At 43.6% G+C, this 22,060-nt stretch overlaps 1 protein-coding gene across 3 annotated transcripts in view; it reads left to right on the top strand.

Moving 5' to 3' along the window:
* ctif (CBP80/20-dependent translation initiation factor) overlaps positions 1-8,202 on the top strand; it is a gene marked incomplete at its 5' end in the record, with an annotated part of 36,904 nt that extends 28,702 nt beyond the window's left edge. For all 3 annotated transcript variants that reach the window (XM_079365104.1, XM_079365105.1, XM_079365103.1), the window contains 2 exons: positions 4,474-4,527; positions 5,218-8,202. In XM_079365104.1, coding sequence (XP_079221230.1) covers positions 4,474-4,527; positions 5,218-5,451 — 288 coding nt within the window. In that variant the 3' untranslated portion in view covers positions 5,452-8,202. The remainder of the gene's footprint in view (positions 1-4,473; positions 4,528-5,217) is intronic.
* Between the last annotated feature and the right edge of the window lie 13,858 nt (positions 8,203-22,060).

Below are 22,060 nucleotides of genomic sequence, written 5' to 3'. Positions count from 1 at the left end.
CACCCTGCATCTCACTAACAAGCACAACAATCATCACACAACTAATGCCATCCACACCCTGTCTGAGTGTATGCCCAGGGCATTATCTCAGCTTGTTAGACAGTTCTGCAAACACGGCAGAGGGAGTGGAAACACAGCATCAGGAATACACACAAAAAACACCTCCACGCTCCAGTGTCAGCGGGGTCAAAGTTAGCTTAATGATGCACAAGATGGAAACACACCTATGCGTGTGAATGTGTGTGTTTGAGGATGTGACGCGAGCCCTTTTTTTTTTTTTTTTTCCCCCAGAGCCATCGTCCCTGATTTTTATCCATCTGTTGTTTAGTCTATCCTGTTGTAACATGTAGTTGTTAGATCCCAGCTTCAAGCTATGTGCGATAACATGCGCACGCCACTGTGTTTGCATATGAAAGCCTTCGTGCCTACTGTGTGTGTGTGTGTGCGCGTGTGTGCGTGCGAGTGTGGCAGATCTTTTCACTGCGGCTCTCCTCTGTAGTTTCAGCCAGCAGAGCAGCATTAGGTAACCACTGAGGTGTGTTACAAAGTGTGTACATGACAGCTGTACATATAGACAGAGCAGGCTAATGAGACGTGACGTCATCCATTCATGACTCAAACAGGCCAACTATGTTCTTAAAAAAGCCACAGTCAACTGGGAAAGTTCGATAATCCCCGACTGAAGCACACCTTGAAATACATCACCCCGCGTTGTTACATGTTAACTCTTCAGAAACAGGAATCAGCCCTCGGTGCAGAAACACATCTGTAGCCTTTTCATTCTTTTGAAGCTGGTTTGTTTCACCGCCATCTTTGCTCACAAACATTTACTTCTAGTTTCTTACGAGTGCACAGCATGGAAACATGAAACTCGGTTGGCCAGCTCCGACAAAGGCTCTTTTCTTTGTCTCCATTTGGATGAGTGAGGCCATCAGTGGCGTCTGCAGCTTCTGTTGTAGATCTCTTGGTCTCTTTTCTTTTTCTTTTTTTGCATCATCTTTGTTGGTGGGATCGGGCATTTTTTTAATTTTTTTTTTTTGATCGCGAAGCCATCACTAGAGCCCCAAAAATAAAAGCCGAAAAATCTCATTCTGGTTTGTGTTGATAGTTTGTGATGTTGCGTGGAGCTCTCTCCTCACGCCGCCATCTCAGCTGAAAACGACCCTACATGAGCAGTGAGGTCAAAGTGCAGGTTAGACCGCTGAGCAATGAGATGATACTGTTCGTGAAGATACATTCTTCTAACAAATCCAAATATACTAACAGCTTTTAACGCTCTACACAGCTTCGGTGAATCAGATTTTCTCTCAGCGATGAAGCACAATCTAACTTATTGGGCTTTCTTATATTTCATCATGTTTCCGTGGTTACATAAGTTTTAAACAAACATTGTGGCGAGAGTTTAATTTTAGATGTCTGCATGAGAAACACAACATGTGAAGACACCCTCTCTGGTATATCAGTCATTAGTGTTTCCTCAGACTTTCCCAGCCTTTAATGAGGCAAGAAGGAGAACGAAACATGGAACCTTTTAAAGAAAACAAAAATGTTCTTGCACAACCTAATATTTGTTTAAAACCTGAGAGCAGGGAGCGAGACTTCATCAGGATATTTGGTTTACAGACTGAGCACGTCTACCGTGTGTGGTGACGACCGAGGGAGCGATTTCTACTACTGCCTTAGTCTTCTCCTCTGAAAGTCAATCATAGACAAAGAACAAACATAAAAAGACAAATACTGTGTTAATTTAACGTTCAAACTTTAAAGGTCAAACAAATGTGTGAAAAGATTGTAAGCCTCTTCATGGAGCTGTTCTTTAAAGTACAGCACTGAAGCGTTACAAACAGGAACATATTATGTCATGTAACCAGGGGAAGTGTCAGTCTTGAGTTGGAGCTCGTACTGTTGGAAACCATAGTCAAAGATGAAGTAGTCATAAATGTAACCTCTGCGTGTCATCACGGTGAGCCCTCTCTCTGTCGCCAGCACCATGATGTAAGGTTTAGCTATATACACACAAACATGTGCCCGAGTAATGAAGTCAGACTGACAGAGTGATCAAACCTCAGCAGGACAGTTTAGATGAATAAGAATGTTTTTGCAGCTGACGACGTTGCGTCACTCAAGGTGTTGTTGTCATGTTGGATGAACTTCCTCTATTAGTGAGCTGAGAGAGGATCTCAGCTGTCCTGGTTTCTGCTGCTTTTTTAAAAATGTTTCTGATCAAATATGAGAGAAAATACAGTAAGTGGAAATCACAGAGAATCCCCCGGTTTCTGCGCAGTGCACTTTGTTTCTTGGTGATGTAACAAACCGGAGATGTGGCAGCTTTCAGCTTCACAAGAGAAACAGCTTGTGATGGTGTAGCAGCGACGGAGCTGAGTCGGACTGATTATGGATAAGTATAGATAAGATCATTTCAAATGTGTTACGTAAAAAAAAAAAAAGGTGCACCCCGGACTCCCCAGAGAACTCATTACGAGTAAGTCCTACTTGTCACAGCTCTTCTGCTCTGGGAACGACGAGACTCGAGTTCCCACATCAAACAGCCTCGCTGTCACCACACCCTTCGTAGCTCAGTGAGGAGCTGACGTCTGCTTGATAGGAGGAATACCATTAAACTTACAGCGCGGAAATAACAGGACAGCTGCTACTCAGTGTGGATAGTAGGATGTGGTGATCGCTTCTTTTTCAGCTATGAAGATTCAGATGTTCTTTAAGAAAGCGTTTTGATGCACTTTTGGTCTCACTGGAGTAGTAATACAGTCACACTTTAGTTTTATTACATGTAAGCATGCAGAAGTCCATCATCTCTAAGTCCTACAGACTCATCATTATTCACATTCACCCTGTAGTAAACTTGCACCAGACGAGTACCAGTATGTATCTGAAACAAAACACCAAAACGTCTGTTTGATGTCCACCTGGAGTTTCAGCATCCGTCAACAGACTGTTGTCATGGAGACTGTTGTCATAGAGACGGGGCGGACGTGCAGAGCTTTTTCTTCTTCGCGCACAAACTCTCCATGCAGACACTCCCGAGCACGCAGCCAGTGGACACGGGGCCTAATCCAGTCACAGTCAGTCAGCCCGAAACATTTACTCATTATTAAAAAGTTACAGAGCACGGCCGACTTCTGGATCTGTGTGTTTTAATAAAAACAGCACTAGACAAAATCAAATATGGAGCTTAAAGGAAGCTATGGATACCTGGACAGTCAGTGATGTGTTCATGCACCTCTTTAAAGGGCATCACTCAGTTGATGAAGTGTGCGGTCACTGGAGATCCCTCCATCTGTTGATAGTGCCACAGCAGTTAGTGGTGCTCAATCACTGCTGCTGTCACCCAGTAGAGAACAAGGAGCGCTCTGGCTTCTATGGGCACAGGACGACAACGCACTGTGAACCCAAAATGTCCCTACACAACTGACCTCGAAGACGCAGGCGGCTCTTCTAGCTCCGCCGGGTCATGCTAAATGACTCTTCTTCTTCCTCTTCCATTTCTTCTTCCACTTCTTGTGTTTTGTTTCCTTTTCTGTGTTTCTTGTTTAATATTAAGTAATAGTAGCATTACCGCCCTCCTGGATTGGAGGATGAATGCTGCCATGAGTGATTACCTTACTGACGTATTACTGGATCACTGCATGCAACAAACTGTGACCGATACAAGCAGGAAGAATACAAACACTGTTACACCCCGAGTGTTTACCCTACAACTTATTTCACTCATTGTGGATCAGGTTTACACGTTCAGGGTTTAGTTAGGCGTGTTTCCTTTTCGCTCGGTGACTTTTATTTCCCTCCTTTAATCAATGCAGCACTTTCAAAACAAAAACAGCCTTATAACTGGAAAACCAAAATCCTCTGTGCTGTAATCTTGCACTAGATATTTACACTCTGGCATGGGAGGCTGTGTGTCAGTCTGCCTCCCTTGTGGCTGCCCTCCCTGCATTGTTTGAAAGTACCAGTTGTTTGCCCATCTGTGCATGGGGCTGCTGTTAGGGGGGAGAAAAAGCCAGATAGCATGTTTACCAGCTCCACAGTTTGTTTTTGGCCTCCTCTGTGTGTGTACAGTATTTATGCGTGTGTATTCTGGGATATACTGTGTGCATGAAGCAAGCCTTGATGTGCGATGGTAAGCCAGCATGCCAGGATGAAAGCCTGCTGTGTAGACTTCCAAGATTTCAAATGTTTACGGAGAAAATATTTACAATTGGGATTAGGTCTTTCCCTTTTCTTCTTCTCTCGTGAACTGATTAACACACACAAAACACGCACACTTGCTTAATCCCCCCACGCATGTGGCCTATATCCAAATAAACAGAGACTAATGTATCTGCTCGTCTTGGACGGTTCGCCCGCTCACTCTGCTCGACTTCTTTACGCTGCTACATTTAGATTTGTCTTTACCTTTTTTTTTTTTTTTCCAGCTTTTTAAATCACTGTAAATGAAAGCATCTTTGTCTCTTTCAGCTGTTAGAGTCCACGGATGTTAAAGAAGATGCAGTCCTGTGCTGTTCAATGGAGGTATGAACCCCCCCACACACACAGAGTAACGAATGTATATAAGGTGACTAATGGTAACAGACCTACCTTCAAACCGTCGACTGAATAACACATGGAAGAGGTCTAAGTGAGGTGTTCATTTCTGCTGTCAAAATGGGGATTTCAAGGTATCTAATGGAAATTTGGCTTTTTTTGTAGCCGGCCTCGAGTGGTCAATTATTGAACTGCAGTTTGTGCACTTCTGCATTGGCTTCTGGATTCAACACCAGAGCTTGCAGCTTGACTGAAACTCATAAAGCATGTTTTATTTTAACCTTGGTGTTCCCAGCATGCACTTTGATAGCCCTAAACGATGTTTGGTGAATATAAATGATTAAGAAGTGCAGTTAAATTAAAGAAGAATTCTGGATTCAGATCGAGAATATAAAGCGAACCCTCGTAGCAGCCATGAAATAAAAATAAGAGAAGAAAAGACAGAAGAGAGCTGCTTTCCACAAAGTTCAATGATACTTACAAACTGTGCACACTTAACGGCAGGCTCATATTCATACACACACACTGCTCTATGGCCAAGGGGTGTGTGAACCTCTGCTGTCTGTTTCCACGGTAACAAGGTGCCAGACATTGTTTTTCCTCTTTGTAAAGGACACACACATGCACGCTGTCTCTGACCTCCTGCCTCCTTCTCTCCCACCTTTCCTCCCCCTCCAGCTGCAGAGCATGGGCCGTCTCCTGGAGGAGCAGCTCCCGGAGATGATGATCGAGCTCCTGGCCGCCGTCAGGGACAAGATGCTCTCTCCGGCCGAGTCGCAGCTGACCCGCTCGCTGCTCATGGAGGTGATCGAGCTGCACGCACACCGCTGGAGCCCGCTGGAGGCTCTGACCACACAATACTACAACCGAACCATCCAAAAGCTTACCACAACCACCTCAACCACTGCCTAGGTGCCAGCCCGCTGAGGAGGAGAAGAGACGAGACCCCCGAAGACGTCCTCATGAAACAGTTTCTAGATGAGCTAATCATGGATTCACCAAAACGGACACCTAAATGAAATCAAGCTTTCTATGAGTCATGAAGTCAATGAAAAATCCTGGTTATGTCTAAAATATGGGTGACCACTGCCGTTATCAAAACACACACTTCCCTTTAAAGTGACAGAGCTGAGCTTTTAAGACGTGGCGTTTAAATAGAAAAAACTACATTTGACACACAGTCAAGGAAAGGGTAATGTACAAAGGGCCAGTAGGGGCGTGCTTGGGCCGCACAGAGTCCTGGAGCTCGTCTGGCACAGGGATAAAGGAGAGGAGAGGGGTCACCCTGTGGGGGGGAGAGAGGGGGGGGAGGGGAGAGGTGGATGGGGGAGCAGCTCGCCCGCAGGGAATACTGAGATCCCAACCCAAAGATGAATGGAGGATGGAGAGAGGAAGGGAAGGAGGGTCAGGGTAGTACGTGTCAGACTGTTCATTGTGCTCATTTGCCCCACCAGCCTTCCCCTCTCCCTCTCTCTTCTCTCTCTCTCCCCCTCCTCCACTGTCTCTCCATCAGCCCCTGGGGTCTGTGTGGCTGATAAAAGAGGAGGAGGAGGAGGAGGAGGCAGGGAGCAGACATGGATCTGTCTGTCTGGGCTCTCTGCCCCGCCGGGCCAGGGGACCAGGTCAAAGGGCCTCACTGTGGAGCTCCCACAGCGCTCCTCCCTGCCTTTGTCTCCCCCAAACCCCCCCCCCCCCAGTATGAAGCCTTTTTATTGGGATGAGACAGTGGGCCTGCTGGGCCAGGCTGGACCGAGGATAAGGATCAGGCTGGCTGGAGCAGGCTGGCAGATGGCTGCCTGAGCCCATATGAGACGACACACCCCCTCTGGCACCCCAAGTCCCCGAGCTCTGCCTGGTGTCATCCACGGGGGGGGGGGGTCTCTTTAAAAGCATTAAAACAGACACTGCTGATAATTCTTTTGTTTTTGTCCTACAGGGGAATGTCTCTTCTCCTCTGATAAGCCGTGCATGTCCACGCTCTGTTAACCACATTGTCGATATTGTTTTGTTTTTTTAAAAATCATGACGCGTTTTAATCGTTGTTTTATTTTGAAGTCTTGTTTTTACGATGCGTTGTATGTATGAGGTGTTAGCAGTAGGCCTTATTGCACAGGTGTGATTTGTTTTGCACTGGTTGGAGGTAATTTGCTTTACAGTTTTAAACAAAAGAGCAAAAAGTTTGAGTTTGAATCGGCGCTCGTTAGATGAACGTAGAACATCTCAGTAGTGAGTGAGATTTGATGAGCATTCTGAGGGATTATAGGACGTGATTATGGACTGTGGCCTTGTTGATTATACATTTTTATAGGCGCTCTCTTGTTTGAGTAGAGGGCATGCTGTGGACTTGAAGGTGGACTTCCCTCCATCTTTCTGTTGCTGATTTAAAAAAAAAGAAACATCCGAAGAGCAAAAACATTGATGTGATGACAAAAAGAAGAGCATGGCGCACGGAGACACCAATAACGCTCTCCTACTCAAGCCATTCTTTGCAGTGGACATTTTGCAAGTGTTTAATATTGACCGTTCTTGATCTTGCTTTTGTTTTTTTTGTTTTTTTAAGGAAAGCAACTATTAACCTGTGTATTTGAAGAAGACAATGACGAAAAAGAAGAAATCTTATTGTACGACCTCATTAGCTTGTCATATGTGGGACCGTACTCCAGCTTAAGTGTGAACTATGATATTGACGTACCAAGCCAATCATGCACCATCTATAAATGGGCTCTATATATTAATCTTCATTCAGTATATTTACAAGTATTTAAAAAACATTGGAATAGCGGGGAGGTGCAACAGAGAGGATCCATGTAGGAAGGGTCAGCCTGCTCATGCATTAGAATCAGGAAGTAAGTCATTGATTGGGAGTACTCATACATGCACATACGCACATGATACACATGCTGAGTTTCCCCACTGAATCTCAGTGGGCAATTTTAAGTGTTTTTATTATTTTTTTTCTCTGTCTTGCATCAAGAATTACGATCCTGTGTGGTAGAAACACAGCCCAAATAGTAGTTACAAGAGAAGGGTGATTAAAGCTCAAACATGTCTTTGGGAGTGCAGCCTAATCGTCTGTGTGTGTGTGTGTGTGTTTGTGTTTGTTTGTGTGTGCGTGTCTGCTTACATGTCATGTTTTTTTTTGTCTTTATTTTATTTCTAGGTTCTATTTAAATTATATTTTGCTCATTTATATCATATATATGTATATGATTTAGAGTCGGGTGTGTTTTTAACTCTTCTAAAAACGTGTGTGATACCTAGCTTGCTGGCAAGTGTGTAAGTGTGGTATTACCATGTTTGAGTTTAAGAAGAGGAAATAAAAACCCACCAATGAGTTTCCATTATGCAAAGAGCGACTCGCTCTCACAGCAGATGGGGGCAGGTGGGGATCCCTCTCCACCACCGACCCCCCCTCTTCCCCTTGTCTGTGCCCCGCGTGCCCTTAGACCCCTGTGCTCGGGTCACATGACTCACTCGACGAATGAATGAGACGCACCTTCATTTGCATATTCTCATAAATATTGAAAAAAAAAAGAAGAAAAAAAACAAGCTCCGGTGAGCGCGCAGACGAGCTGTAGTTTGGTTTTAGTGGGTCGTCTGTGAGCGCTTGTTTGTTTCGTTTTTCTAAGCAACTGAAAAATAAACTAACAAGAAAAAAAATGACTGAGAGGAACGATGTGTTATTTTTTTTTTTGTCTCTCTCTCTCTATGAGGTATATCGATATGTAGACATCACAAAGGGCGCACAATGGTTCCTCGGCCATTAGCGTAAAGACTGCGTAACGAATGCTGGCACCACAGTGGGTCATTATGCAAACAATTCATACATGTTCACACTGGAAGTACTCATCTACATGTCTTCGCCTTTACATGGTCACACATTAAACACCACGCTTCAGAATCCAAACAACTCTTTGTGTGTGTTGCAGCTTGTCCTTGGTCCGTGGTTTGCCTTTGGTTAGCCCTGACACACGCCTGGGGCTCCCCGATTGTTTGCGTCCCAACGGGGGCTCTTAGTACTGCGGTTGCCTCCCAACTGAAGACCCCGTCACTACAACATATAGGACGTCCTTCAGCACTCACATCAGTCAACCCTAATCCCATGAGGGAGAATATTTAAATCCATTCAACAATATGAGACACGCTTTAAATGCACTATAAACACCATGAGAAGCTTTTTTTTCCCTGACAGAGATGGCTTCATGAATGATGATTTCCTTTGATTCAGAATCACAAAACAGCTACTATAAGGCCTTCTTTATAGCTCAGGGACAATAGATACGATTAGATAGAAATAGATCAATTCAGCAGCAAATTCAATGTAAAGAAGGAGATTATTTCAGCGGGAGTGGAAGATGAGGGGAAGAAAGAAGTAAGTGGGAAGAAATGGCGACAGACAAAGCGGGAAAAAAAAAAAAGCTGTAGGAGGAGACGTATATGGATATATATAGAAATGGCTGGATGGCAGGGCAGTATAGGGGAGCCTATGGAGGGAGAAAATGCAAATGTTGGGAGGAAAGAGAGCCAGCCCTGGCTGACAATTAGCATCACGGTTAATTTAGCTCTGTGCAGTGAAAACAGACAGTTGAACAGGCGTGTCAGCCCTCAGGGAGGATGTCTCTGGCTGGCTTTGCCGCTGGAGCTTAAACTGGTGAGGTTCAGTAGCTGATTTATAATCTAAACACATCACACCAAGATGGTGCCATTTGTCTGAAAAAAAAAAAGTGACACAATGAGGTGGAGATTAAAAGATGTGTGGATGAAAGTGAAGTTGATGTATGGAGCGATGTAGCTAATGTTTATGATTCAGATCTAAACCATTGCGAAGGGAAGTGTTCACCGGCGCTGAAATAAGTGGATTTGTGTGAACTTGTGATTGAACTTTTTGTAATAGAAGAAGAAGACATACTTTCTTAATCCTTAAGGGGAATTCAGATTTGTTATGCTGATCTTGCCACACACACATTCAGATACACACACAGGAAGCTATGGGCACTAACAGAGAGCTGTGAGAGTGAGGAGAGCTGCACATGGAAGAGCGCCTGAGCAGCTTTGGTGTTCAGTGCTTCACTCTGGAGGTGAACTATTTCTACCCAGGACCAAATGTCTTTTAATGAAGCAGATATTCGTCTCTAGCCATTGTTTCTCAATATTTTGATGCTTAATGGGCTAAATGATTGATTCCACGATTACATAGTTAGCAAATAACCAAAAATAAGCCTGATTTATTTTCTTGGTTTTAGCTTCAGTTTGTACCACAGGATCATTAGTGCTTCATGGAGGCAGATCATGACTTGAGCTTCGCCTGCCTTCTCTGCTGGCAATGATAAATGAATGGATTTGTGTGTGTGTGTGTGTGTTGGGTGACTCACACCAGTGCCGTCCATTGTTGGAGCCAGACAAAAGCAGGCTGCATCTCAGCTGGCCTCGATGACGAACCAAAGCCGGGGATGACTGCTCACACACACACACACACACACACACACACACTCACACTCCTACAAATCTTAAACAACACCAACATCAAGTTTCAGCTGTCTTGATGGCTCACACAGTGCACATTTGATATTTTTTGCTTGTGCCCCCTCGTCTGCACAGTGTGCGTCTGTGTTTGATCAGCGCACAAACAATCTCGAGGAGAGTGCGGAGCAATCTCTTCAGTTAGGTCCGAGGGGTACAAGAGGGCAGATATTGTGTGAAATAAAGTGGAGTTAAAACACGTACAAGCATCCCCAGATGTTTTCCTGCAGTACGCTCTGCTGTGGGAGAAATCAATAACTGTGGGCTACCGAGTGGTTTTAACTCGCTCTCTTGACCTCTCCATCTCAGCAGCAGCTCCGGCGCCGGAGTTGATTCTACTGCCCAAAAAACAGACTCCAGCTCCACTATATTTGGATTTAGACATTTCATTTGGACATGGTGTACTCAATCTGCAGTCTGATCACTACCATTATTTATCAAAGGACTTGTTACAGTACATTCAGTACAATCATTTCTCTATGAATGCTTCCCATTTTAAATTGTTGTGTTATTCCCATGTCTATAACTTTCTATTTTGCCTGTTATAGTCGTTTATACCAACTCAGCCTGACAGTCGTGTGTCTCAGTTTAAAAATTACATTCAAGCATTAGATTAAATTATATAATGATATATTTTGGGCAGGATTTGTTTTTCTATTTGTCCAGTTTATGACCCCCAATGTCTAATAATACTAAGATTTAAGATATCAAAAAAAGTTAAACTTATTGACAAACACAACCCTAAAGATGTTTCTGCTCGGATGCAGCATTCAACACATACAAACATACAAATAATGTGATTTCCAGGAAAAGTCAAACTCACCCAGAGCGGAAACTGGAAAGCTGTGTTCCTACTTCCTGGACTGGCAGAAGAGGAAATGATGTCATGACCTGCCCACTTCCTGAATGAACTGTTTTTAGTGGTCGTTTTGGAAGAAAACCTGCTGGGACAGTAAATTAACCAAATGATTGGTGTCTGCGGCTGTGAATGGATTTCAAGAACAAGACGTCAATCACAGAATCAGATACTGTGGATGTAATTTCACCTGAAAAGAACAAAACATTTTTGCAACCTCCAACAAAATTGTGAATTTTAAAAAGTCATCCAACAACCTACAGTGGGAAACAAATCTGTCCATTGCAGATGTTCATTTCTCCAAAACATGTAATCTTAAGGGTCAAAAGCATAAAAGCAGTAAAAAAAAAGTAACAATTAACAACTCTGCAAAAAGTTTATTGATGCTTCTCACTGAGCCTGAAAAATGATTTCATCTTAAAACCATTAGAAGAAGTCACCATCATTGTCAGCTTTCTAAAACACATCATCTGAACTAAGAAACAAGTGTGATTTCTCTTGATTCTAGTGCAGCTTTCTTCGTTTAAATAGAATATAAGGTTTATTTTGGGCTGTGCGCACTAACCACTATCGGCGCCCCAGTCTGTCCTCTCTTGTCTCAAGCCTTGAACCTACAGTTTTTCAAAGTCCAAAAAAAACAAAACTCCCTGAATATTTTTTTTCAGGGTAAGCTACATGTGCGAACACAAACAGCTGAATTGTTCACTCTGACTTCATCTGAAGTTTCTCCTGCCAGCCCCCTGGCTATTTTTTCCGCATGAAGTCTGTGTGAGCTGATGTGAGAACGCAGCAGGACAGAATCTGGAGAATTCACCTCGAGTCAGTGGGAGGGGGTGCTGATGTTTATTTCCTGCGATTGGTGCACGACCACAGACTGTATTGCATACTCCATGCACCAACATTGACTGCTGCATTATGTTTTCTGTTCCCAGTTTTGTTCCACTCGGCTTTTTGACGACATTGTGACTCTGCTGAACTGCACCAAGCATCGATATGAAAGCAAGTGTGACCTGGAGAGTGTGTGAACAACCAGAAATGTCCAGGAGTGCACATGTAAAAACAGCTTCATTTAAAGACACAAAAAGTTCTGTGACTAATGTGAATAATGAGCTCTTGTGTCAAACAAACAAACGTGCATGACACACGTCCATGTGTGCCAGTGACAGGTCTTAAAACAAACGGGCTTTTAGGTGAGGAAACATGACGTCTTCGTTGTTCAGGAGTGTGTGTGCCCTCACTGTGGCCTGGCTGACAAGTGTGCTGCAGTTGCTGTTGGTGCCAGCAGAAACACACGCGCTGCCAATGTACGCACACAGAGCTTCACACGGGCAGAGGAAGAGGAGGACGAAGGTTAGCGAGAGGGGCAAATAAAGATGAAGGAACTGTGGGGAGAAAACAAAGCCGAGAGAATCTTTTATATTGTCTTTGTTCTTTTATCTCTTTTAAAAGGTTCATCTGAGCAAAATGTTGTAATTAATGAGCAATGGCGTGTGTGTGTGTGTGTGTGTGTGTGTGTGTGTGTTTTATTTCCTTGCATGACCAGACCAGCCACCCAGAAGTGTGTCTTCCTTGGTAGCTGACAAGTTGGCTTGAGCAAAGCTTCCGCTGTGAGCTGATCAGTCAAGCAGAAATCAACATACAAACACACACATGCACACACACACAGACACGTGCACGCCATAATTAGAAGCAGTAGAGGCACACGGGTTGGACTCACTGGAGCAGAAGTGAATACACATACTGTATACACACACACACGCACACACACACACGCACGCACACACACACAGGCTGCAGCCGTCGGAGGCTAATGGAAGTGTCCGCAGACGAGCGGTGGGAAGTAACACCTGATGTCTTTGTTGCCAGACTCCCGCCTAGCAACGTGTCATTGTGGCATCCTGCGGCGACAAGCACGACCCTGTTGCTAGGCAACTTGAACTTCTGTGCCAGATAGTTGTAAAGTTGCGCGTCGGGAGAGAAAGTAGTGTGCTGGGACTGTTATAAAAGAATAAAATGAGGGAAAAAAAACTGTAGATTAGAGAAAGCCTTGAAACAGCAAAAAATAACACGCTGACATTTCAACCTGACTCATCCGTCCCTCTGCTCCTGCAGAGCCGCTGCCCTGCGTTCCAGCATACCTTTGATTTGTGAGGTGGCATGCTGTGCGAGGCGTGTTCGCAGTATACCGTGTGTGTGTTAACACAGCCATAAAAGAGCTCAGCACACAGCTGGGGGATCATATGGACTCTTGTACAACGCTCTGCTTTGTGTGCCGACATGCAGACTGTCCCTCGGCCCCTGGTACTGATTACTCACATTCCTTTCTGTATATACATACAGTCCAACTGAATGCACTTCTACACAACCTGCTCCTTCAAACCTCTTCATGTACACGCTGCGTTAAGTGTTTCTGCATCTCTGTATCCCCCGCTTGTGGCCTTTCAGAGGCAGCAGTATAACTCGCAACTTATTGTCCACAATAACTAACAACAACAATCACTTGTTCAACCAGCGGCCAGTATGCTAACTCTCCTTTTTCTTTTAATAGAAAGCTTGGGTAAGAAATTGAAGCCCCCAAAAAGAGAATCAAACAAGAAACAGCCTCTCAGTTAAGAACACCAGCTGCCTGTGTCAGCAGCCATGTTGAAGTAAGCACCATGAGCCCTACGCTGAAACTAGTTAGCTAACTAGTTAGCTAATCATTTAGGTTGTGTCATTGTAGGGTGGCACCATTGTGGACTTAACGTTGATCTTAACGAGAAGAGGGTAACATCCAAACTAACCTAAATATTGTCTCAAAAACGTTTTGGTTATTTATGCTAAATGATTACAAAGATGAGAAACTGATGTTCAAAGAAGTTGCTGATTCATTTGGGTCCGAAGCACTGACAGTGCCAAGGACCCAGTGTTTTTATCCTTCCGCCACTTCGCCGCCTGAACGTGAACAAACACTCGCCAACATTTCCAAGATCAGCGGGTCTGGTGAAAAATTCGATATTTTTGTATTTTCTTACAAAAAAAATCACAAAATTGCTCAAGGGAGCCCCCTTTTGACGACACGCAATTGTTTTTTTTTTTTATGACTACACAAATGACCTAAAGAAGACCCCCTGATTGCTTGTTTGATATCACTTGTCATTACAGCTGACCTGTTTTTTTAATAACTCACCCACACAGACGTTAAGACGCCAGCTGTCTTCTGATTCAAACTCTTTTATGATATTTCCTGATCATTCCTGATTAATTTAATTCACAGCTTCAACAACTTTGTTCAGTTCAACCAGCACTCACCTCCCACAGCCTACCTCAGCATATTCAAAAAGCCTTCTCCAAACCTGCGAAACACATTTAGATACATTAGACCAGGGGTGTCAGTCCTGGGGGGCCGGCTTCCTCAGACTGTTAGATGTCTCCCTGCTTGGACGCAGCTGAATCCAATGAGTGACTCGTTATCAGGCTTCTGCAGAGCTTGATGACAGCACATTGTTTTAAAGCAGGTGTGTAGCAGGGAGACATCTAAAAGTCTAAGGGAAGCCGTCCCTCCAGGACTGGAGTTTGACACCTGTGCATTAGACGTTAGCCACTTTCTATTTAAGAGTTACTTAATTCAAACAGAAGATTTAATCTAGCCCATGTGACGGACTCAGACACCACACAAAGACGACAGGAGCTGCAGGTTATTAGTCAAGGCACTTCTTAACCTTTTCAGAATATACAGCCTTGTGAATAATGTTTGGTTTCACTGACTAAGTGTCAACTCAAACACTGTATACATTCGGATATGCTGCATGCCTGAAGCTGTAAGGATCATTTTGGATATACTCTTGACACATCGAGAGCTGTGTGTCTACTGTACCTGTGAGTGTAAAGACGAGCACAGACATTTCAGGTGCTATAACAAGCCGTGAAAAAAAAAAAAATCAGTCCAACCTGACATTCCTAAAAATGGCCCAGAATGATTCAGAAAGTTAGTCGGTGGCAACACTACACGGCTAAATATAACAGTTACTGTCCAAACTCTATTAGTATTGGCATTGTGTGAATACTTGTGATGTGTGAGTCAGGGTGATTTTTGACTGAGTGAGTGTCAATCGCCCACGGGTTCCGGGCATCACTGTAGTCTCACTGTCTTAATAATGCTGCGTTACAATACTACACTACCCACGATGAGTGAGGATGTAGTCACATGTATTTGTGGCATTTTCACACACAAAAAAGGCAAGGAACAACTTCCGTGTAGGTTTAGTATTTATTTTTCCGAAAGACTTGATCAGATTTCAGAAGCAGCTGATGTTAATAGAAATTGTTCAAAGTTTGGCAGCACTTCAGTCTAATCATACGTACGTCATTTGTTGAACGGTTTATAGGGGGCCCCGATCACGAGCACCGGCGAGATCGAAAGCCGCCACGTGGCATGCTTAGCTGCGTTGTTCGTTTTGCAACTGCAAGTGCGCTTACTTTTCTTTCTTTTTGGGGGATTTTTTTGCCTTTTATTCGAGAGATAGAACAGTGGACAGAGATGGAAATCAGGGAGAGAGAGAGAGAGTGGGGATTGAAATGCGGGAAAGGAGCCACAGGCTGGGGTAGATCCCGGGCTGCCTGTACTAACCACTGCGCCACCATCACCACCTGCGCTGTTTTGGTCGTTTGCATGACAGCAGAAGCCCCCCATCTTTCACCACGATAAAAATAATACCAGTGATCTACATTTACTGCCACCATTCCTCAAGTGGTGTTTGATTATCAGACCATACAGTGTGAAAACATTGTGTGTAAGCTTTGGTCAAGCATTTTGTAAATAACTCTTACAGTGAGAGATAAAATTCACACTTTTATTGTATGTCTGGCCCAAGTTACAACAACTTAACCAAGACTGTTATTTAGCATGCTAATTCACACGATTGCTAACAGGAGAGTAAATGTTTTTTTAATTTAAGGCTGTCTTCTTTAAAGGTAATGTAAACCTGAGTGTCTTCCTCTTGTATTTGCTGCTGATGTTTTCATATAATAAAATAATATATATATCCTCCTGAGACCCAGGGGAAAACAATTTTTAGATATGGATTTTTTTTTTTACATAAATTTAGTATTTGGGCAGCTAACAACAACTTCCATGTTTCTGTTGACTGGCTGGGTCGTTAAGATTTTGCACATTTCAACACCAAGGCTAACAATCACAATTTTCCTATGTGGATCCCAAAAGCTTCAGAGATCCATCTGACGATAGCAGACATTTCATTTGTTCAAGAGTTTTCGACATGCACCAATTGACTTCCTGATGACTCGTACTGGCCTACTGTCAACATGTTTGGCAGGGATCAGTGACCAGCCAGTCTTCACATATGTCATTTCTGTGTCCATTGAAGATTTACTCACACAAGTTTCATGTGCACAGGGACACCTACGCCAAAGCCACACACACACGTTAACATGTAGGCGGTGAGGAGGTGAGGTGTCCACGAGCAGAGGCCAAAAAGTATCCACCTACTGGAGGATAAACAAAGACCTTTTAGCAGCACTTGTTCCTCTTGCCACAAAGTGACAGCCTGTAGCTGATCCGTGCATCTTCACTGTCCATACGTACAGTATGTGTGCTGTCTCTCTTTCACTCACATGGAAGACTGAACTAAAGTGCAACAAAGCTAAAATGCTACATTTGTTGTTGATTAAGAAACTCTTTAGTTTTGCTTCTATGTGAGATTGACTTTATGTCCTTTCAGAGCTTAACTTCACGGTTTTAACACTACTTTTTACCCAACTTTTAAAAAGTACATCTCGCTGTATTTCAAACAGAGATGTGAGAAGTTTTCCTGTTAAGTGGCAACAAAAATCATTCAACAGATGTAGCTTTAGCCCTCGCTATAAAATATAGTGTAAACATGTGTACTCCTCTATCTTCTCATTCCAGCTCCAGCTTGGAGGAGGTTGTCGACTATCACAGCATGCACGGCTGAAAACTGCACAGGTAGCCAATCCATCCCAGGAGTAGTGCAGACAAATCAACATTCAGTCAGAGCCACTTTCACCTCTGGAAAGTAGAGTTCCAAATTCTGCTTGATTTGGATATTTGGACTGAGCTCTTCTGCTCAGATTCACAGCCAGAGCTCTTTCAACATTTGATTGTTTTATATCATCAGCCTGGGACTTTATAAACCATTTTAACACTATCTAATAATACAGAGAGTGTTAATGAATGTGCAGTGGCTCAAGGCCAATGGAAATGGATTCAATAAGGGAGCTCAGTTAAATCGTCTAATTAGGACTATTGTTGCCAGCCTTTCAGTTCAGTGTTACATCTTTGGTTTACTTGAACTAGCTGAGCTTTGAAGTGTGCTAACAAAAGAAAAGTAAAAAGTGAATTAATAAACACAAAACAATTGGCCTTGGTGTAAATTATTCAGAACATCTTCATTATTTTCTGTCTGTTTCCGCTCCAGCGGGTTAACTGCTCTGAAGTCTTTCATCTCGGCAGATCCAACGCTCAACAGTGTGCTCTTCTTGTTTTTTTTCACCTTCATCTTCACCCCACCCCCTCTGTTCCCATTTCTCTGTCCCTTTTTTTTTTTTACGTGTACATCACAATGCCCACTTTGCACCTACAAGCGCGCAGCACACATACAAACAGAAGGCACACACAGATAGAGGTGCAGCAGGCATCTCTTCCTGCGTCGTCGGCTGGTCTCTTGGTAACCAAAGTGAGCGCGGCGGTAGAGCAGCCGTCTGTGGGTCCAATAGCTGTTGATGTCTGACAGGCTGAGACCACAACCACATTACTGTCAGTACATCTGGAACTGCGTGGATGCGTCTGTATCTGCTCTGTGTCACGTAATGAAACCTTCATTAACACGGTTCAACAGGCTGGTGACGAAATCAAAGCAAAACCAGAATCGGTGAGAAGAGAACCAAAACTCACGCAGATGGTTTCATAAGCTGGAGGTCACAACATGTTTTGTATGGAAATGAGTTTGCTTTGCTTTCTCAACCAAGACACATCTGGCTGACAAAGTAGATGATTATCCAAAAAAAGAATAGTTTAAATGCTCACTTCATTCAACATGAACAGGAGGAGTTTTTATGCTGTTAGCAAGATTTTCTAGCTTAAGCCGGAGTTATACTTCTTCTAGAAGCTTCCTCGGCTTCATACTTGTGTGTTGGTGTTTCAGTGTAGCTCTGTAATTCTTGGCCAACAAACGCCAGTTGGCAGTGCAATTTCTAGTACAAACATTTTTTTCTAGTTTTGCCAAAATCTCAGCTTTTTATATATATATATATACAGGTAACCATGGTTACTGAAAACCCAATGCAATATGTTGGAGTTGGAGCTAAGGAATATTGAGCATCAGTAGATTATTCCGCAAAGAAAGAGGGGAGATTAATCCAACGCTGGCTTGCTTTGCTGCACGTCATCTCCCCCCCCCCCCACACACACACACACACCTTTCCTGTCTCAGACTAAACAGGACTAAACTCTTATTAGTGTAAATATGATATATCTTATTTTACCTCAATACCTTGACAATAAAGTAAACCTTGAACAATTTCAACTGTTCTGTTTCTAGTAGCATGAAGAATGAGGCGAATCCACCAAATCAAAATCCTGTCACCGGATTTGTGTGTGACAGCAGCAGAGACAAAGAGGCAAACAGGATTTACTATCAAGTTTTAGATCATTTATTGTATTACAAAAGCTTATAGTCGTCTGGATGTGATGTTTCAGAGATCTTTCCGGTCTTTATTCTGCATTTCAGAAGAGCTGGATCAGTAACAGATTTCTGTCTTGTGTTTGTTTGTTTTTTTCAGTCAGATACTCGTTTAAATGTTGTCGAGTTTGACAACACAAAGTACACAGTTTGCATGACCTCTTGTGATGTACGATCAGTAGTTAGAAAACTACAAATATGTATGCAACACCATACAGGTGTGTTTTCTCTCACTTGTGTGCCATCATGTGTTTCCCAGAGGTTTTCTGCTGACATTTTGATCCTCTCATCATGTCACACTGTGGACTTACATGTCAAAAACAGCTCTGATGCCTTTTGGGAGAGCCACACACCTCGGTCTGTCCCCAATCTGGCTCCATCTCACGTCCTCTCACATACATGATACGAGCTGTCCCTCGAGCCCGGCAGGCCTGAAGCTCACCTGTCACACTCTCTCTCTACATGGACGGGTCAGACACACGCACACACCTCCACAGGCTGCGTCAAATGTCAATGGCTGGTCAGAAGGCCGTTCTGTTAAGTCATGTGGTGGGAGAGTCCAGAGGGGAGCCAGCTTGGCGACAGTTATCGGGCTATGATGCTTTGTGACAGTGAATGCTCCATTGTGCCAAGAAAAACTAAATGAGCCTTCTCTGTGCAGACCTTTTTATTTTTTTTTACAGTCCATCTGTTTGTAAACTGATTAAAGAAGATCAGCTCAAAAACTAATTTAACTCAACTCAACAAGACACCTGAAGGAGAGGCACCACACAGTGGTCCCCCCCCCCCCCTGAGATCAGCACTGGGCCTTTTAGCACTGAGGCCAGCTTGAGCAATCATCAGTCGCCTCACCTGAAAGGGAGACTACAGAAGGGGAGAAGGGACAAACAGCACAGGGAAAAACATACAGATGTATATCATGACATTTATAAAGAGAGCAGGTCTAGACATCACACTCCAAACATGGCTCACTAATGTGCAACCTTTTTGAAATAGCAGCAAGGATCAAGTTCATCAGAACGGTCAGAGACCTCGAGCAGACATGGACCGCCGTTTACCTTGACAAGGCGGGTCGAGAAACTGGGCTAGAGAGAGACAGGAAGAGCGAGATGAACATGAAGTGATGCGTCGCCCCTGTTTAGATATTACTTCCAGCACTTAAAGTCCAATTTGACTCCTGAGAAATGTCATTTTTCATCCAACAAAGAACTGGAAACTGAACTGAACAAGCAGCATTCATAGCTCTTTGTCAACCTGGTAAAGAGCTTCTGCTTAACCTGTGTTCAAAAACTACCATCTGAAGTCAAGCATTGAATATGCATTACAGTGTGGTGACTTCCCAAGGTAACGATGCATAGTACCGCTCCTTTATGACAATAATAAGGTGTTTTATGAGATCAGATGTGATGCACGCTCTATGAGGCTTAAGTACACTTCTTCGGAGATGGAAGCTTTTCATTAAATATGTACCTTTTTTTTTTTTTTACATTCAGCCCTGAGTGAAATGAGGATATAATATATATGATAATTACAAGTGTAGGCTGGAGCAGCTCTCACCTCTTTCAAGTCTTTTATTATCCATCTCCCCGAGTCCCACGTCTGTGTGTCTGCGTCAGTGTGAGGAGACGTGTCGCCGGTAAACGCTTCACTTCATGTAATCGGAATAAAAACACAGACATCGTTTTTCAGTCTGAGCACAAGTATCTAAACGAGGAGTGGATCGGTCCAACAATCGTGCGTGTTTGTGTGTTTGTCTGTGTGAGTGAGAGGCTCCATGGCTGCACTTCAGACACGAGGCCCGCACACAAAGGGGGCCATTCATTGTCTCATTCATGCCATGGCGAAGCCTCTCCGAGACACGGGGGCTGACGCCGAGATTGGCGGCTCCGGGGAGCAACAATAGTGACATTATTTGGTGTCAACACGACTTCGACGCGCTGTTGTGGAGAGTGACCCAAGGCTCCCATCCTGAAGGCTGAAAACACACACACACACACACACACACACACACACACACAGAAGTGTGCGATGTGTGTGTGTGTTTACGATACAAACACAAAGATAAGACTTTCAGTAAAGTGTTTACCAGTCCTGATTGTGAAGCCTCTCATGAGTAGGTGTTTAGAGGTTGTATACAACATAGTTCCCATCTCAGTCAAGGTTAGCGGCTTGATTCTCACCTTTTCTAACACTCACTGTTCTCTCGCGGCGTCTCTGTAAACAGCACACGATTTCATGCATCTGCGTTTCCTCCTGAAACCACGTTCGGCTTTCTTTATTGGTGTGTTTTTCTTTTTATTGACGCCGGCCTTCCCAAATGAGACCGACCAACACGCAAAGTAACCACGTCGAAGCGGAGCAGGCAACGCAAACTCATTTGTTCATAATTGCTTGGAAAAACTGTCATTGACTTTCCTTTTTTTTCCATCGACAACTTTAAACCACAAAACGCTCGTCTTCATCACGAATGTGTGCATAATCTCCTGTAGAATCAACTTTATTGACAAACTCTTTGGTCGTGATTGATTTTTTTTTCTACTGGTTTGTGTATTATTGATACAGTCATGCTGTGCTAGTTAAGCTCAGACATTATTGGACTTGAGTGCTCATCATTATTGGGGCCTCTCCCAGACACATTGATTAAGTTATTGATAGGTCGCTATGGAACACGACCATAGCAGCTAACGTCTCCTCTGACATGTGTTTTGTCTTCTTATAATGGCTGATGCCATTGATCTAAATTATTAATAAGGCATGTGCGCATTTCAGTGGAAAGACAGTGGGTATGGGCTGAGAAAAGGAAGGAGGGTGAAGAGGGAAGAAGGGGAAGAAAAAGAGGGTCGATAAACAAAAAAAAAACAAAGATGGACAGAAATGATTTCACTCACAGAAACGTAAAGCTGCCTTCTTCCGTCCGTGCTCTACTTCAAGCAGCCTTTTCTTTTCTCCTCCTGCTGTGAGTATTTACAGCCGAACGTGTGTGGGGAGTGACTGCCTGGCCAGTAATTAAACTCGAGTTTGTCTTAACACTCACCTCAGAGCCAAAGGAAACACCAAAGTGTCAGAATTAACATACAGGTGTAAAAACCTGTTTTAGCCCTCAGAGCCGCAAGCTTGGCTGATGTCTCCGAGTCAACACAGAGATCATACACTGCAGGCTCACTCACAGAGGCCGAGGTGTGTTTCACTGCACATTTAGAAGCCTTTAAAGTGAGCTGACTGAGAGGTGACCCTAAACTGTAAACTGAACACCAGATGCAGAAGCAGGTAAAATACTGCCGCTGAGTTCGCTTCGCATCTCTGCAGTAAAATGTCTCTCGAGTTTTGACGAGGATTTCTTCCTTCTACACGACACAACCTTGAGTGATCGTAAAAATAACCATTTGAAAAAAACACAATTCATGATCTAAACAGTGGCTTTTTTATTCTTACTCAGAATCCACGT

The sequence above is a fragment of the Symphodus melops genome (genome assembly GCF_947650265.1).
Source record: "Symphodus melops genome assembly, chromosome: 16".
NCBI lineage: Eukaryota > Metazoa > Chordata > Actinopteri > Labriformes > Labridae > Symphodus > Symphodus melops.
This window is presented reverse-complemented; position numbering and strand designations above follow the sequence as displayed.